An 18,871-nucleotide genomic window follows, 5' to 3' on the forward strand; every position below is an offset into this window, starting at 1 on the left:
CTTGCCCTTGCACAGGTCTCAGTAATTAATGATCTTAAGGGAAGAAAAGAATGCAGAAACATTACCTGTTATTAGGCAAGAGAAGTTCTAAAGAGTCCCAGTTCTCTTTCAATGGCAAAGATTAGCCTGAAGTGCTCAGCAACCAGATCAACTGGAACCTTAGGGATAATGATGTTGACGTTTTATGAACTTCATGACTTCAATCAACTGAAGCTTGAACTCTGTCAATCATGAATATGCTTAAAACTTCTCCAGTTTGACAGTTCTGGGAGACACTGTTTTGGGAAAGATCCTCAGGGTTCTCCTTACTTGCTGCAAGTAATAAATCCTTCCTTCTGTCACTCTTTGATTTCATTGCATCTTTTGGCTCAACACCCACCAAGAGGCAAACCCAGTTTCTTGGTAACGGGAAGGGAAGAAAGGGCGTAAATGATGTAGAAGCGGCTCAGGAGCTGGAGCGCACAGGGCAGCAGTTCAGCTGGGGTGTGGGGGCTCCTGCTAGATCCCCCATTGGGCTTTAATCCAGCCACACTGTTATGAAACAGGGGCTCCTTGAAGAAATTACTTGGGTCACTAAGGTCGGAGACTCATGAAGTGCCAGCATCCTCGTGTAATCCTCCCTCCCGTGACCTTGGGATCAGTAGCCTAAAGACAAAGGCGGCCTCTGTGCTTCCTATCTCAGGGGCAGGAAGGGGAGCAGAATGCCTCAAGGTGGCTTACATAGCTATGTCTTAAAGCAGACTTGGAGAGAGCAGTGATTCAGAAGGAGGTAAGAAAACTTGGGGGGGGGGGGGCAAGTCCTATCGAAACGTTTAGTGCAGTAAAGTGGTCTGAGGGGTCCACATAAGTACTAAGAACAATGATTACTTAATACAAGTTTGCAACCTTAGAGCTGGAAAGGACCTCAGCAACAATCTAGTCCAAACCTTTCGCTGCCATGGAACTCTTCCTTCAAACAACATCTTCCATAGGAGTCTAAATACAAACCCACATGAAAGCAGGATTGTTCTGGTTGGGGAGGGGTGGGGGAGGGGCTGGGCGAGGCTAGGGAAAAAAAGCTTATTCATAAGATTAGAAAAAAATTTTAAATCATCATGGAAGAAAATCTTTGAATTTATATTTTTATCATAGGCTAAAGAAAACATTGATTGTAAAGTTCCCCAAACGGACACATTAGTAATTTATAAAGTGAAGAGCCTTTGGATTTTAAGGGCATTTTTACTAAAGACATGAGAACAGGGACTCTGACTTTGAGTCTCACGGAAATGAGCCTTGGATGCAAATGTTCAGGTTTCTGGACTATGCTCTGCAGGCTTGGGGCAGTGAGTCCCCAAGCCCCACCAGGTGGCGCCCGTGTTCGGCATTTCCATAACGTTTAGTTCTCTCCTCAAGGGTCAGACAGCCTGCCTCGTGTTTTGTAGGTTTAGATAATCCGACTGGCTGTTACGCTCAAGAAAACAACACTTGTGTTCTTCTGTTTTAACCTCCTTCCCTTTCACTTTCGTTCCAACTATCCAAATCCGCTTACCCTTGGTGTTGCCGAGGCATCTTAACTTTTCAGAAAAGTAAAGGGAAAACCCCCACCCATTCCAAGGAAGAAGACAGGAAGAGCCTTCTTTCCAGGGGGTCTGGTGCAGCAGGACGAAGGCTGGGAATTTGGAGACATTTAGTTCACGCTTTGCCAACCACAGATCTCCTCTGGCCTCACTTTCCTCATCCTTAAAATGGCTCTGAGCCCTACCATCCGTGGCATCCCATTGCAGGGGAGTCAGACATACCTCAGCTTAAATTCCGGATCCTAGTTAAATCTATATAAAAGAGGGATGTCATCTAGTATGGTTACCGAGGCTAAATGAAAAGATTCGTGGCGCCGGTGGTGTCACAAAATGGGTTTATTATTATTGGTTTCCTTTGTTAACTCATTACCCTCCGGAGGGACGCCCCTCAGTGGAGAAGTCTGAGAAATTACCCATGTCTTTCGTTCTTATTTTATTCATATTCAAGGGAGGTTTTAGAACTCTAGGCTGCAACTTGCTAAGAGATAGCTAGCTGACCGTGAGGTGCCGGCTGCCACTTCTGAGGCAGAAATCGGGGGCTGCTATTTCACAAACCCCCCATCAGGGCCCTTCTACCTCCCCAGCCGCGGCCCTCAGGCCTCGGCCAGCGACCAGAAAACCTCAGGCGGCGGGTTCCCAGCCTCCCGCCTCCCACCTTCCGGGGCCAGCGAGAGCTTCCGAGACACGCGCCGCTCAGTGGGGAGTGGCCTCGGCCCCGCCCCTGTGCGTGGCCACATTGTTGCGCCGAGGCGTTTCAAGGGGCGTACCGCGGTTGCTAGGCGACCACACCACTCCCCTTCCCGCCCCTGCTGCTCCTCTGGCAGTTGTCGACCCCAGCCAGTCCCGAGCGGACGCGCTGGGAGCTGCACTGTGTGGAAGAGAGGTACCGAGGAAACGTCGCGGCCCGGGAGGCAGCCGCCCCAGCTCAGGTGGACGCTGCTCGCCTGACCGTCCAAACGCCGCCCCTCCCTCCGGGGGGTCCGGAGCTAACGGATGGGAGGCACAGCTCGCGGGTCCGGGCGGAAAGATGCGGGGCCGCCAGGAGACGGACTGCCGCCCCAGCCGCGGAGGTAACGGCGCCGGGGGATAACGCGCTGGGGCTCCCGAAGGAGCCGCTGCAGCTGGCAGGCGAGGTCGGGGGGCGTGGATGGACTGCGCTGGAGGTTGAGCGAGCCCCCAAGCAGTAAGGACGAGGGAAGGGGTCTGACTCCCTCTCCGGGACTGGCCCACCCTCTTCCTCTCCATCAGCTCCCCTGCCCCCAGCCCAGCGCGGGAGTGGGCTAGAAAGGAGTTAGGCAAAGAAGAATTCCCACCCTGGGGATTATTTCTCAAGTCCTACATCGGGGGTATATGGTAGGAACTCTGAGAAGCTGGGATTTTTTTGGTGGGGTTTTTAGCAAACTGGGGGAGACAGGGAGCAATCCCTTTTCAAATAAGCCCTGTTGCTCAGAGCAGATAACCAAGGGCTTTGCCGTGAGGGGTGTAGGTGAGGGGCTCTGCCGAGTAGGACTTTTTGTGGATCGTGTTTTGAGAGATTCTCCACCTTTCATAGGATTTTACACCTTGATGGAGAGTAGGGACCACCTGCCCACTTCATTTGCATGGAGACTACCTTTGGGTAATTTCCTTTGGCTATTTATAGGAAATCTTGTAGGTCTTCAGTCTGTCTTTTTCTTTGTAAATGTGGACGTCTGTCCCATTTTGTTTGTTTTATTCGTGCTGTTGGCAAAGAATCAGTCACATCCAGAATTTTTGGTTCTTGTCAATGAAGCAGTTCCCGTTAAAGGTATAATTTTATCAGAATGTAAGCATGTTTTTTAAAAAGAGAACATTCCAAAAATATATGTAGTGGGTTTTCTGTTTGGTTTTTGGGTTTCGTTTTTTTTTCTCTTTGTACTCCTATAACACATCGATTAAGAAAACTCTAGAATTTTACAAAACAGTTTTTATAAGCCACTAAAATATTCCAGCATAGTTTTAAAGATTAAAAAAAAATTCTTCCCTTGCAGCTGGCTCATTATCATTGTATTCATAGTATATCACGTAAAAATGATACAATGAAATGCTGATGTGTGTTACTGGGAAATCCATGTTCTCGGTGGCAGATGAAATACATTATTCAGCGCCATCCTGTGGATTAAATAAATCCTCTCCGTCTTTTGTGTTCCCTTACAGCGGTGGAGGGAGGCACAGTGTTAAAGAGCAGAGAAATTATCATTTGGCATTTAGCTTCCACCATCCACCCGAAAATTAAGTGGGTAAAGATGTGAAATCCAGTACGTTTTGTAATTTAGAGAATCCCTATAGTATTTGCTGTAGAATTCACTGTAGTTTTCTACAAGTTAGATAGATGTTAAGTAGGAAAATAAATAAATAAATATAGAGGAAAGCCCTAAGAAGGCCTTTTATTTCTTGCTTGTGAGACCCAGAAGTGCATAGACTGGAACTATTCTTCCCTTTACAACATGTGGCCAACGGCTCAGAGAGGAAGGTAGAGTAGCCAGCCAGTGGTAGAGCTGAGATTAGAATCCAAGTCTCCGACTTGAAAATACAGTTCTCTGTCTTGTTTGTTTGTTCTGGTTAGCTTTTAGGCTTCAGATTTCAACTAGCCTTCGTTTTCAAGTAGTAAGTTAAATGAGATTCTTTTGATGGTCCCTATTGTTAACAACATTCAGAAAGTAAGACTTATTTTAACAAGTTCAAACTATAAACCTAGAAATGCTGTCCTTTCTTTAAAAATAAAAAAAGGAGGAAAAGTTGGGTTTCCTCCCTTCCTCTGCCAAATACCCCTGTGGTGTGTATTCAGTGCCAAAATGCAGTGTGGACATTTGTTTGTATTTTTTTTTTTTTTTTTTTTTTTTTGCTGTACGCGGGCCTCTCACTGCTGTGGCCTCTCCCGTTGCGGAGCACAGGCTCCGGACACACAGGCTCCGCGGCCATGGCTCGCGGGCCCAGCCGCTCCGCGGCATGTGGGATCTTCCGGGATAGGGGCACGAACCCGTGTCCCCTGCATCGGCAGGCGGACTCTCAACCACTGCGCCACCAGGGAAGCCCCATTTGTTTGTATTAATTCTTCTTTGTAGCAGATATGAAGCAGTTAAAGGGTGTTTTGGAAATACAAATTTATATACTTCAGTTACTGACAGATTTTATCTGTAATCCTTTCAACTAGATTGGATGATTTTGTCTATGATACTGTCCTAATAGATGAAACCAAAGGCTCACCCTGTTCAAATGCACTCTGCAATCCTTCTGAACCACCTCTACCCAGAAGACTAAATGTAAGTAAATGAAGTAATTCTTTGAGCTCTAATGGGCCTGGAAAGGAGGAAGTGCTACTTTAAATGGTCAAGGTACAGTTACATGTCACTGGTAACCCAGGCTCTTTTTTATTCACTTTTGGTTTCTCTTGACTTTGAAATAACAATTTCTGTGGTCCAAGTTCAGCTTTTCAGAATGATTTTGATTTGGAGCCCACCTATTCCTTTCAATCACTGGGGTAAATAGGGAAAAAAACGACATGCTACTTTTATCTAGATAGTGTTTGTTTTGTTTTTTTTCCTGCGGTACGCGGGCCTCTCACCTTTGTGGCCTCTCCCGTTGCGGAGCACAGGCTCCGGACGCGCAGGCTCAGCGGCCATGGCTGACGGGCCCAGCCACTCCGCGGCATGTGGGATCTTCGCGGACTGGGACACGAACCCGTGTTCCCTGCATCGGCAGGCGGACTCTCAACCACTGCGCCACCAGGGAAGCCCTAGATAGTGGTTATTTTTTTTGATAGAATGATATGTACAGTATATTATGATGGCTCATTTTAACAAGAACAAGAAACAGAAAATACCTCTGAACTTACAGATCTGCAGATTTTTCCTGCACGGTAGAAATGCAGTCCTAGCTTCTTAGTATGCTTTAGAGAACCATTTTATAGATCATAAATGAAACTTGAGCAATGCATTTTGGTTTCGATGCATTTAATCATTTTGGAGCTTGCAGACATTTAGCTTTTGACACCGTTTTATGTTTAAGAGAATAAATTAATTCCCATTCCCTCGGCACTCATAGAGAGGTAGGGAGAGCAGGGTTTTGGACAAGTTCCATGACAGGGAGAATCTATCCTGTGACTTTAAAATTTGCTGCATATATCATCAACGAACAAACTGAATAATTGAGTAGACTAATTTATCAATAATTCTCCTTCCTATTTCTGTTTAAGACCTAAAATTATTTCTATGTAAAACACTGCTTGCATTTTTCATAGTCCTTCCCAACGCTTTGTCAGCTTTTGCCATTAAAAATCAACCCCTTCACTACTTTCAAGGCTAATAATATTACAAGATACGGGCTACATATATTTGGAAGGCTGGTCACCCTATTTTTAATCTCCTTTCCAAAGTGCAGTAAGTTTCCATTCTCCACAAGCTTATTGTTTTTAATATGTAAAAACCTCTAAGAGCTCCGGAACCACCTATATACTCGTGTGTTGACTATCAGATTTCGTGGTTACTTGCTGACAATTAGCACATCTCTCTGGGAAACTTTTACAGTCCGTCATCATGTGACTTAAAGTCCATTTTAACTTTACTTCAGATTTGGCCAGTGCTAATCACCATATAGTAGGGCAATTAAATTGTATGTTTCAGGATCAAAATGAATTTTTTTACTGTGTGGTATTCAGAGTAACACAGCTTGCAAAACACAAGATTTTAGATTCTAAAACAATGGTGTCTTTGCAAATTTTGCTGAAAAAAGTGCTTTTGACCTCTTAGTAACACTTATAGTTCATTATGCCATGACTCCATTGCGAGACGCTATTGCTCATTTCACAAAGTGCTTTGGCTTCCTTGTTTATCCAAGATGCCCTTACATTCTTGTTGGAAACTATAAATCATCTGCTCATAGGCTTTTATTGGGTTAGCTTTGTGTTGCAGAGATTTAGGGTCGAGAACGAGGGAGGGGTGGTGTTTTATATCTGGACGAGAAGGATATTCCTTTTCTGAATTTCTCAACAAGATCTTTAAGACTTGATTAACGCAGTTGAAGATTCTATTTGAAATGTCAAGAGTGCTCCAAATTGATCAGCTCGGTGCTTTGTGACCACCTAGAGGGGTGGGATAGGGAGGATGGGAGACGCAAGAGGGAGGAGATATGGGGACATATGTATATGTATGGCTGATTCGCTTTGTTATAAAGCAGAAACTAACACACCATTGTAAAGCAATTATACTCCAATACAGGGGTGTTAAAAAAAAAAAAAAAGAGCGCTCCAAATTAACAATGTACATGAAGCATTCTTAAATGAAACATGATTAATCTGGCATTATTTGTCTCTCTGGATATAATTACATAGTTAAAATATTTGAAGTCGATAGCAGACATTGGTCAGTTCTTGTGATTATAACCCTAGACTAGAAATATACAGTGTTTTGTAACTACTTTAACATGTGTGAAAATTGTAGATTCTCGTAGAACAACGGAAGGAAGATTTTATTTATAGCACAGCAGACTTGATACATAATTGATTCAGACCAGTATTTGAGTTATTACAGGAAAGGAAAGAAAGCTAAGGCGAGAACCCCTCCCTGTGTGGAAAAATTTCTTTCTGGAATTCTTCAGATTCATTGGAGGTTCAAACCTTGACAGTCCACAGGGGACTAGACCTGAAGTGTCTTGTTCTGTTCTGGAAGCCACACTTGCAGAGAGATATAACGTGCAGCCCATAACGTGCTGAGAACGTGAATAGGATATAGTAAGGTAGCCTGACCCAGGCTGTGTGAGGTGGAGGATGTGATGGGGATGATGAGCCTCGAGAAAAAATGGTGAAGGCAGGACAGCCCCTTTTAGGTATCTGAAGGGCTTTAACATGGAAATTTGGACACTCCTGTGTAGTTCCGGAGGGCAAAATAAGACTTAATTTGCAGAGAGAGAGATTTAGGCTCACTTTAAGGAAAAACCATGAGTCAGGAAATCCAAATGACATCCTTAATCTTATTGTAATAGTTCTGTGGAAGTTAAATTTCTGTTCTTATTAACAGTCTGTACCTGAGACCCTCTCTTTACCACAAACAGAAATGAATACCTCCAGAGCCAGCACAGCCTTACATGTAGGTAGAGTAGGTGAAATGCCCAGGGGTGGACCCTGGACCACAAATACCTTTCCTACCAGCTTGTCATTGATGACCGCGGGTCCTAGAGAGTCATTCCCTTGGGTTAAGGCATTGATCTTTTTAAAGGTCAAATATGTCTGGAGAGATAACCCATTAAATTGCATGGCAAGTTGAAAGGAGGTTTTATGTGGGGGAGAAAGTGGGTGAGGTGTTTCCACGCATCCTAAGGGAAGGCTGATTGTGCAGGCCTTCACGGAGCAGAAGGCATAGTTGATGCCAGATGTCTGGTGGAGGGAGTCTGGAACTGCAGAGGAAGGCACCACAGAGAGAAAAGATAAGCTGAAAGGGGAAAGGGAGGGTGTATTGGAGTTTAAACAATATATTGAGAATTTTGCCTAATTGTTACCAGTGTTTTTAACATGTTTTATAGTTTCTGAGGGTCTTTCACATATATTACTAATTATAATTTGATTCACGCAACATCCTGCAAGGAGGTATTATTATCCACATTTTAAAGATAAAGAAATTGAGGCTAAGAAACTGGGCTAAAGGTTAAGCCTACCCTGGGACCTACAGTTTTTGAGCAGTGTAGCCAGGACCCCAACCTAGGCCTTCTGACTTCACGTTTCTTCAGAATGTGTCCCCAAGATTTTAGCAGTAAATATTTAGATGCATTTAGGTTAGGTAGTAAAAATTTAAGGAAAACTGGTTTAGATGCATGCAAATATTTGGTTTTGTTATGTAAATCTACCTAAAACCAAATAATTATAATTCCCTAGTTCAGCCAAACCTATCTCCTAATAGATTGTAGTGCCTTGAGGTAACCTGTTTTTTGGCACTTTTATAATTGTGAACAATTAGTGCTCATGTGAATGTTAGATGGATGGATGAGACCTTTTTTTTTCCATCCCTAAAAACAGGAATGGTTATTTGACTTAATTGCTGATAAACAAAATGTTGCATTATATTTACATCTTAGCAAGGTATTTAGGTTCTGTCTGCCAGCCTGTTTTATTTTCTTGACTAGTGATAGTTCTCTATTTTGGTATCAGAGATCTCTCCTGGTCCGTATCTTGCCTCTTTATTTAGAAACTCAATGCCAAAGTATGGCTACCGTTGTACTGGCTGCTTTGCTTATATGTAAGATGGTGCAGTGCCTCATTTTTGTAACTGTAGTACTATATAAATGTTTAAATTGATTAAATGACCTAAAAGAAGCAGGCAGGAACTAATGTCGTGCTCTTATAACTAAAGTAGGGGCTGTCTAAAGTATGCCAACACTTAATTTTTTTTCATCCCTTTTTTGTTTTTTATATTTACATCTTTTATATTTTTATTTATACAGGTGATGGGTCAGGTGTTGTTTGCTTAGGTTATATTAAAATTCTCTTTTTTAAATGGTTGGCCACTTTGGATCATTACCTTATAATTTGCGTTATATTTTAAGAGATCATAAAGATAGCTCAGAGCTTCTCTGGAATTATCTACCCCTGATCATAGAGGCTCTCAATCATACAGATCGGGGGTAAAGTTCTTCAGGGTCTGTTAAGAAAAACAGTTGTTCTTTGAAGTATCCCAGACTTTTTTTTTTAAACAACAGATTTAGCACTTTTTTTCTTCTTTCCTTCTAGCACATTCTTATATTTTTCTTAGTATTTTTTTTAGCGTCTGGCTTTTTCATTGTCTTTCCCTCCACCGAGTTTCAAAGAATCTTATTTCATTTCAGAGGTATTTAATAAGTAGAGTTTTCTTCTGTAGGTTATTGTTCCTTGCAGGAAAAGGTGATGCCAAATCAAGTAAAAAGAGTTGTATGCCTTTGTCACGTAGGCGTTTGCTGAGGGAGACTAGTGTATGTGTCTATGAGCAAGGGAAGGACAGAGAAAGGAGACTCTTTGTCTTTAGGAGAGTTTTACAAGAAGCACCCTGGGGCCTTAGATTCTCACTGCTATTCATCAGATACTTAAGGAATTGGCCTTGGTGATCTCAAGAGTTCTCTCTGGATTAGAAATTTTGTGATTCAATGAACTGAGATAGAAAGATGCGATCATTTATTTGGGGACCCAGGAGTAGATGATGAGGCCTTGGTTGATTCCAGGCCAAGGTCAACATTCAGCCCTACTGGAGAATAGTACAGGCACTAGGAGAAGCTGGTACCAGGTTATGTTAATGTTCTGGACCAAGATTCAGAAGACCTGGGGATCACATCCTGCCTCTGTCCCTTTATCATTTACAGAACACTTTAATATGTATTCATTTGCTCCTGGTACATGCCCTTAAGATTTGGGAAGATACTTGAAACAGTTTGTGAACAATATAGGACAGTATATATATAACAAGGGCCAGATTACGTGGCAGACTCGAAAAGCTGCAGCTAAGATGTGAGTGGAGCCATAGTTAGTATGGGCTTGGAGTAGTTCTAAGTGGAAGAGGGAGGACTAGCATTGGGCTTTGAAAGAGCGTAGGATTTGAGTGGATAGGGTGAAAAGATTCTCGGTAGGAAGACATACCAGTTAGAAGGAATCTAGCATGTTTCGGGTATGGTAAGATGACCGTCTTGTTTTGAACAAAGGGAGGCCTATGTAGTGGGGCTGGGGTGGCCACAGCAGTCAGGGAACCTAAGGATTAACATAACACGAGTTTCTAGAGACTCCTGCTTTTCTTATCTCACTTTTGGGCCTTTTAACTACACAACTGGCATGTTTTGTTGTTTTGTTCAGTCAGGGGGACGATTCTTTCGTTCTTCCACCGTTTTTAGTGACTTTAACATAGATTCACTTCTCTTTGCCGTAGATCACCACTGAGCATTTAACAAGAGATCCTACTCAGTGCTTCCTGAATGGAGGTGAGATGAAGGTAGAACAACTATTTCAAGAATCTGGCAACAGAAGATCTGATACTTTTCAGTCAGATGGCATCAACGACTCTGAAAAATGCTCTCCTACAGTTTCTCAGGGTAAAAGTTCAGATCGTTTGAATACAGTAAAATCCAGCAGTTCATCCAAAGCATCCAAAGTGTTGCCTCTGACTCCAGAACAAGCACTGAAGCAGTATAAACACCACCTCACTGCTTACGAGAAGCTGGAAATCATCAATTATCCAGAAATCTACTTTGTGGGTCCAAATGCCAAAAAAAGACATGGAGTTATCGGTGGTCCCAATAATGGGGGTTATGATGATGCAGATGGGGCCTACATTCACGTGCCTCGAGACCATCTAGCTTATCGATATGAGGTGCTGAAAATTATTGGCAAGGGCAGTTTTGGGCAGGTAGCCCGGGTCTATGATCACAAACTTCGACAGTACGTGGCCCTGAAGATGGTACGCAATGAAAAGCACCTCCATCGCCAAGCAGCCGAGGAGATCCGGATTTTGGAGCATCTTAAAAAGCAGGATAAAACCGGTAGCATGAACGTTATTCATATGCTGGAAAGTTTCACGTTCCGGAACCATGTTTGCATGGCCTTTGAGTTACTGAGCGTAGACCTTTATGAGCTCATGAAAAAAAACAAGTTCCAGGGTTTTAGTATCCAGTTGGTTCGCAAGTTTGCTCAATCCATCTTGCAATCCTTGGATGCTCTCCACAGAAACAAGATCATTCACTGTGACCTGAAGCCAGAAAACATTCTCCTGAAACACGATGGGCACAGTGCGACTAAGGTCATTGACTTTGGGTCCAGCTGTTTTGAGTACCGGAAGCTTTACACCTATATCCAGTCTCGGTTCTACAGAGCTCCAGAGATCATCTTAGGAAGCCGCTACAGCACGTCCATTGACATGTGGAGTTTTGGCTGCATCCTTGCAGAACTTTTAACAGGACATCCTCTCTTCCCTGGAGAGGATGAAGGAGACCAGCTGGCCTGTATGATGGAGCTTCTAGGGATGCCACCACCAAAACTCCTGGAGCAATCCAAACGTGCCAAGTACTTTATTAACTCCAGAGGTCTACCTCGCTACTGTTTTGTGACCAGTCGGGCAGATGGGAGGGTTGTGTTTGTGGGCGGTCGTTCACGGAGGGTTAAGAAGCGGGGTCCCCCAGGCAGCAAAGACTGGCGGACAGCACTGAAGGGGTGTGATGATTACCTCTTCATAGACTTTTTGAAAAGGTGTCTTACCTGGGACCCCTCTGCCCGCCTGACCCCAGCTCAAGCACTAAGACACCCTTGGATTAGCAAGTCTGTGCCCAGACCTCTCACCATTGAAAAGGTGTCAGGCAAAAGGGTAGTAAACCCTGCAAATGCTTTCCAGGGCCTGGGTTGCAAGCTGCCTCCAATTGTACGAATAGCCAATAAGCTTAAAGCTAACTTAATGTCAGAAACCAGTGGTGGTATACCTCTGTGCACTGTATTGCCAAAACTGATTAGCTAATGGACAGCTGGTGTGCTCAGAGATGAAATGTAGGTATTTTTAATTATCTTGCAAACCTGAAAATGGAAAAAAAGAAACAACACCAAGCCCATTAATGGATATGTTTTTGGTAGACTAGATATCTTTTTTTAACAAGGCAAAGCATTTTTATATGACTGTAAAAGAACTCTTGAAGGGCTAATTACCTAACCAGCTTGTATTGGCCATCCTGGGATACATAGTAAAAGACTTTTTATAAGTCAGTGCATCTTTTGTTATTATTGTCAGGTGTTCACCAACCTGTGTATTATTCTGTGGGTTTAAATCCTTTTCTCTCAAGGTAGACGATATACCAGAAAGTATATCCTGAACATTCACTTCTAGTCTCCCTCGGCATCTGTTCCAGAGGCTTAATTTGGGACATGGCCGTAGTTATAGATGAGACTGAAAACTAGATCTGCCGCGCACTCCAGACCCCACATGTGTATAGAATGCCTTAAAGAAGCTCACACGTAGAGGAAGAGAATTACATTAAAACCCCTTGTTTAAAAAACAGAGCAAAATTCTCAAAAAGAAAGAAGTTCAGACTTGAGGTGAAAATCAATAAGCAAATCTCCTGACATGATAATATTTACCGGGTGCTTATTAAATGTCAGGTTATTCGATCTTGACAGCAATCTTACAAGTGTTAGAAATCAGGGCTCAGAGAAGCCTGGTAATGGGCTCAAATACACCTTTGCTCCAACACCCTGGGGAGCTGGCTTTTGAGCCCAGATGGCTCAGTCTTCAAAGTCCAGGTTCAACCCACATGTAACACTCCCTCTGCTGGTGGCTGTGTGTGCGGGTCGGGTGGGGGGGTTCACACCGATTCTTCCTGCTGACACAACCTAATCTGGCCCACCTACTCTTCAGAAAGGTGAGGGGACTGAAGCCTCCAGAACAAACAGGCTGCCCCAGGGCCCTTCCGGGGCCGGACATGCTGCCCAATCCGTAAAAGAGCCCAGAATCACCACAGCACAGGCAGTGCTCAAAGCGCCTTGCGCATTTTAACCTTCATTTCCTCGACATCCTTTCACTGGCTAAAACTTAAGTCTTTAAAACTCAGTGTTTGCTAGATCAACCCTCCACTTCGCTCTTTCCACATCATGTCCCTAAAACAATTCCCCCATCAGCCTTGTCCCATCCTACCACCAAAGAGCAGGAGACAGACCCACCGCCCGGCCCCCAGCCCACACCATGCCTTCCATACCAGCAGGAGAACATGTGGCTGCCCAGGAGAGTGCTGGTGAGTAAAGGGAGGTCAGCCTTTTTGACGCGGTACTTCAAAGCACGCAAGAAGCATCTCTGCAACAGTTCGTCCATTTGCTCTGCAAGGAGAAGAACCACATCCTTCCTGAGGGCTGCAGAAGGCCCGCGCAGCACAAGATAACTCCCCGCACGGTGACATCCGTACCTCAACCCTCAGCTCTGAAGGAGCCCATTCCCAGGCACCAAAGCTCCCAGACTCTCTAGAACACTGAGCCTTTACAGAGGTCTGACCCCACAGAGGGGGTCAGGCCACAGAGTCCCACCCAGCCAGGCGCGGATGCTTCTCTGATAGAGAAGTCAGAGCCAGAAGAAAACTAAGAGGGCCGTGTAGCTGGGAACAGTCCAAATAGCAGAGCCGACGGGTATCCAGGGAAACGCGACATATGCGCAAGACTCCCAGGTAAGATGGCAAAGGGCTGTGGCACCACCCTCATCAAAACTAAGGCCTTTCCCCGCCCCTCCTGGAGCCGTGGCGCCGCTCTGGGCGGAAGCAGAGCCCAGCGCTTCAGTCCCCACACTGAGAGGCGAGCGCCCTGCTCCTGCCAGAGCTGTACCTGGAAGGGTCTTGCTGTCCGTGGGCTCTGGGCTCAGGCCCCCGACACTGGGGTCTTCTGTAGCTTCCGACGGGGACTTCTCCCCACACCTCTGCTGAACCTCCCCCTCCTCCTCCTCTCCCGCCAGGGTCAGGCGCCTCATGTCTCCCTGCAAGGTGGTGTCTGCCTGGACAGACCCCTTCTCTTCACTGAGATCTGGGGGATCCAGGGCCAGTGGAGCAATGGATGGTGGAGAGGACTTGTCTCCAGATTGCCTGCAAAAACCTCATGTCAGAAACACTGAGCAGCAGCCACAACACTCCAGCCCCGGTCAGGGGGTCAGCAGGGGTCCAGAGAGAGTAAGACCCACAGGCAGGGGTGTCCAGGAGAGGCCAGAGAACCTGGGTGTGCCTCTCAACTCTGTTTCCAATTCTGGGCCCAGAGAAGTCCCATGCCTCAGTTTCCTCATCTTTGAAATGGGGAGAGTAATTCTTGCCTTCTCCTTAACCCAAGGAATAATAATATTATTAACAGAAATTCACGACAGAGAAAAATTAAAGACAACATAGTTAAAGTGGAGCTCCCCTTCCAAAGTATTCCCTCCATATAAATTAAAAATAAAACCATTTTGAATTAAATAACCAAATGAAGACTGCAAACACATCTGTAGTACCAGGTTGGTGAAATACAAACCCAAGGTTGAGTGTATGGAACAAATTACAAACACCTGGACTGCTCAAGACTGCTCAAGACTGCTTCTGTGTTAAATCAGAATGCAATCTAAAATAGATAAATGACAAGGACCAACTGTATAGCACAGGGAACTATATTCAATACCTTGTAATAACCTTTAATGGAAAAGAATCTGAGAAAGAACATATATGTATATATCTATATCTAGAATCACTAGATATACTAATGGTCACTAGAATCACTTGGCTGTTCACCTGAAACTAACACAACATTGTACATCAACTATACCTCAACTGAAAAAAAAGAATGCAATCTAACCTGCAGAGTAGAGATTACAATGGCTTTATGCCACTAAGCCTTATGAAGACAGGAAAAAAAGGGATGCCACATAGCAGAGCGGTAAAAACAAAAAGCTTTATGTTAACTAAGATTATGCAAGTCAAACAAAGTTTTACTAACAGCCGCAGCAAGGCTTATTAAGTATGGCTACTAGTGAGGCCAGAGCGTATGTTTAGGCTATTCTGATCAGGTAAATACCATAAGTGTTTTCAAAGGGCGGGAGGACGGGAGACTGAGGCAGCCACTGATAAAACAATTTAGACAACAGGACCTTAACTGCCCAGACTAACAGTCAGAAAACAAGGTGCTGGGAGTACGTGAGTAAGCAGCCCTCAGATGCCTGCTGAAACCCACACTGATGAGGCTGTACCTCCAGCAAAGCAGGGCTTGGCCAATACTTGTAAAATAAGTAACTCCAAGACTGACTAAAAACGTAAGGGTAAATCTATACCAACAGGCCACACAACACTTGGCCAGAAGACCAGGTAGACTGCTTTCGAGAAAAGCACTACTTACTATTTTGGTTAAATGACACGAAAATAACCAGAAAATAAACTCACATACAGCTCCAGAGAGCACCCGTCACAGTGAGAAAGTGCAAGTTCCGTAATGAGGAGGAGATCCTAAATGTGGAACTTGAACAACAGGAAAGTCATCAGGTTGTCACCCTGGTGCCTGAGGATCTACTCTGCTTTGATCTGGATTCAGATGTGAGAATTCCCGAGCACTCATCATGGGGTCAGAAAATGCCTAAATGTACACGGCAGAAAAGGCCAGATCGACCAGTGCCATAAAAATAAAGAATATCACTGTACTGAGAGGCAGAGAAGACAATCCCTAAGGCCTTCTTCCAGCCCTAGGATTCTATAATTCACCTAGGAAATCAAGTTCTCTGTAATTTCTTTTCTAAACAGGCCAAAAAAAAATCTTTTCTCCACATTTTGCAAGGAAATTAATGTCTAGGGTCAGCAACTTGACTAAGGACACAGCAGGGATCAAAACTCTCGCTTCTCAATCCAGGCCCTGTGCTCCCTCCGCCCACCCAGCTCCCTATAAAACAGAAAAAGCATGGAACCCACCACAAGTGGTCCTGGTAGGTGTGGAGCACAGAGAAGCCCCTTCCCTTCAGACCTGAGGTCAGCATCTCGGCTGTGGACATGGCAGCAACTCCGATGGCAATGGGGGCTCTGAGAAGGAGGAGGTCAGAGACGAGGGTCAGGGAAAGTCTTCCAGGAGGGCACATGTCAGGACCAGGTTTCTACACATGTGTTCAAAGCACCACGGTTGCAAATCTGAAGCATCTACTTGTATCACAGAGCTAAAACTCGGTGCAGTCTCAATCTTATTCAAATTACCTACACATATGACTTTCAAAAATTCCTTGACCAAATATTCCCTTCTGTGTAAGTAACTCCTCTATTGATGATATCACTGTTATATTCTTATTATGAACCAAACCCAGCCAGGACTCAGAAGGATATTTAAAGTTCCCTTTCTTTAATTTCAAAGATATAAATTATCTCGCCTATCTTAAAAAAGGCATAGCCATCCTATATGGAAATTCAGAAGGGAGGCCATTCATATGCCATAAATTAGGCTGAGGGATGCCAGAGGGAAGAGAGAAGAGAGATACAGTGGTACCAACGAAAGGTTCCTTCTGAGTTGGTTCTTTATAACAGGCCTTGCTCTGTATAACATCTATCTAAGAACTGGATGTGTCCAAAATATCAGAAACAACCACATTTACAATAACTACAAAAAACTTCCAAAGCCCAAATGGGAAATCTCTGTCAGCCCACTGTTACTCAGCAATGCTCACACATTGCCTGTAAGGATCGGTGTCCAGCTGGCTAACAGGAGGGGAATATACAAGCCTGGCAACGTTGCCTGGACCCAAGGGAGACGATTCAAGGGCAGATTTCCCAACACCTGAACTTCAAAAAAAACGTTTGCTAATCCGGTGGCTCCACTTCCTGTGCCCATGGGTCAGTTCCTGCCACAGAATCTTTGAATTTGGCTTCTTTCCCAGTTCCTAAAAGACGGGTCTTTGTCTTCCACCCTTGGAATCGTCAATGGCTCAAGAACTTCGGTCTCGAACCTGTCTTGTAGTTTTAGTAAACTCCCTTGTACCCTCACCCCCTTCCATAAACCACCTAGGATTCATTCCCACATACATTCTAAATGCCAAACTCAGAGGCCAAATACACATTTATGTAGTTTTCTCCGATCTTGGATAGAATACTGGGGGGAAAAAACAATAATTTCACCATTCTTTTCAACTTCAAGTTTTGCTACAGGTAAACAAGGAAGGAAACATTTCTAGGTGCTTGGTTCCCAAAGGTTCAAGGAAAATGGGAGAATATGAGCAACAAAAATAAGATCTTTAAACACTGACCCCTCCCATGCCTCCCATGTTTCCCTCTCAAAGAAGCAATGAGTACAATAATAAGATGTCATTTTTCATTCAGGATGATACAAATGAAAATGACCCATCATATCCAGTGTCGGTGAGCATGTAAGGAAACAGGCTCCATATACCCTGTAGGTAGGAGGGAAAACTGACACAGTATTTTTATAGGGCAACAGAAAATATGCACGATTTTCAGCCAAACAGTTCTGCTTCCTAGTATCTACTTTAGAAAAATATTGGCACTAGTGTCCCTAGAGGCATCAGGAAGATCTTGTTTGTGATAGAGACGAAGTAGAGGCAACCACAATGTCCACTGGAAGAGGACTTTTCCCATCACCCCACAGTGGGTAAAAAGATTCAGCTTATCTGTGCTTGCTGACATGGAACATGTCCCCACTACCTGAAGTGAAAAAGTAATAGGGATAAAGTTTGTTTATTTGTATTTTTAAACATACACACCTCAAACCATACATTTTATATGCACGTGTATATATGCATTGAAGAAGGCTGACAAGGACGTGCATCAGAATGATAATGGTTACTTCGAGGAGAAAAGGATTATGGGGTGAGAGGGTTTTGATTTTTCACAACTGTTCATACCATTACTTCCTAATATATTTTAAAAAAGAGACACTGTGGTGATGGCTGAACAACCCTGTAAATATACTAAAAAAAATCACTGAATCGTACATTTGAAACAGGTGAATTTTATAGTATGAAAACTGTATCTCAATAAATCTATTAAAAATAATTAAAAGATGAGGATGATGATGTGGATGTTCGACAAAAATAATGTTGAAGTCATGCAAGGCAGGAAAGACCAAGAAAATGTCACAGACAGGAGACTAAGAAGACATGACAACTAAATGCAATGTGGTACCCTGGACTGGATTCTTGAACACAAAAAAAGAAAAAAAAGACATCGTGGGAAAACTGGGGAAATATGCATAAAGTCTGTAATAGTGTCAAAAGGACTGTACCAATGTTAATTCCTTAGTGTTGATAACTGTACTGTGGTTATACAAGATGTTATCATTACAGGAAGCTGGGTAAGGAGTATTTCAGGACTCTGTACTATACTTGAAACGCTTCTGTAAATCTAAGAAAAAAATTTTTAAAGGAGAAAAAAAACAAATAAATTTTAAAAAGGAAGAAGCAGCAGGAGGAGCAAATACACTTGGCCCAGATGTATGGACACCCCACAGGCTCACTGCCATTCCCCACTCTCTGATTGCTCAGGAAGAATATGTTTTTTCTTTTAATCCTTTATCCATATGCTGTGAAGTTGTCATTCCCACCCCTCCCAAGTTTTCCCTAAGTTTTTTCCCCATAGGCACAGCTGACTGGCACAGTACCTGTTCCCCACCAAGGCAGTGGCACAGAGGTCACCCTTCTGTACCTGAGGCAGACCAGCAGGGGGCACCACTAGCCTTGGCAGCATCAAATCTGCAGGAAACAAAAGCATTGCAACTAACTCCACAGTTTACTTCATCATTTACTCATTTGCTCAACAAACATACATTTGTTAAGCATCAACTACATTATTCATAATGAAAATAAAAAGTGGCAAACTGAGGATCAGAC

At 43.8% G+C, this 18,871-nt stretch overlaps 2 protein-coding genes across 2 annotated transcripts; one reads left to right on the forward strand and one right to left on the reverse strand.

Moving 5' to 3' along the window:
• Nucleotides 1-2,282: 2,282 nt before the first annotated feature.
• LOC308628984 (dual specificity tyrosine-phosphorylation-regulated kinase 3-like) lies at nucleotides 2,283-12,025 on the forward strand (the record flags this gene model as incomplete). Its single annotated transcript, XM_081256429.1, has 3 exons — nucleotides 2,283-2,626; nucleotides 4,729-4,837; nucleotides 10,451-12,025. The coding sequence occupies exons 1-3, from the start codon at nucleotides 2,550-2,552 to the stop codon at nucleotides 12,023-12,025; spliced, it is 1,761 nt and encodes a 586-aa protein (XP_081112555.1). The 5' UTR covers nucleotides 2,283-2,549.
• Nucleotides 11,946-17,755, reverse strand: LOC308628974 (eukaryotic translation initiation factor 2D-like). The gene is made up of 4 exons (XM_081256420.1): nucleotides 15,957-17,755; nucleotides 13,867-14,120; nucleotides 13,254-13,371; nucleotides 11,946-12,081 (listed from the first exon to the last, which is right to left on the reverse strand). Exons 1-4 carry the CDS (start codon nucleotides 16,118-16,120, stop codon nucleotides 12,069-12,071), a joined length of 549 nt encoding a protein of 182 aa, XP_081112546.1. The 5' UTR covers nucleotides 16,121-17,755; the 3' UTR covers nucleotides 11,946-12,068.
• Nucleotides 17,756-18,871: the final 1,116 nt, after the last annotated feature.

This window comes from Mesoplodon bidens (genome assembly GCF_964165515.1).
Source record: "Mesoplodon bidens genome assembly, chromosome: 2".
Lineage (NCBI taxonomy): Eukaryota > Metazoa > Chordata > Mammalia > Artiodactyla > Ziphiidae > Mesoplodon > Mesoplodon bidens.

Bases quoted from the DNA above. Each gene is read 5' to 3' on its own strand.
- LOC308628974 (XM_081256420.1), bottom strand. From the start codon at position 16,120: ATGTGCCCTCCTGGAAGACTTTCCCTGACCCTCGTCTCTGACCTCCTC. The intron at 14,121-15,956 runs GTGGGTTCCATG...AGGTTTTTGCAG, and splicing joins ACCTACCAGGACCACTTGTG to GCAATCTGGAGACAAGTCCT. The intron at 13,372-13,866 runs GTACAGCTCTGG...TTCTCCTTGCAG, and splicing joins GGACAGCAAGACCCTTCCAG to AGCAAATGGACGAACTGTTG.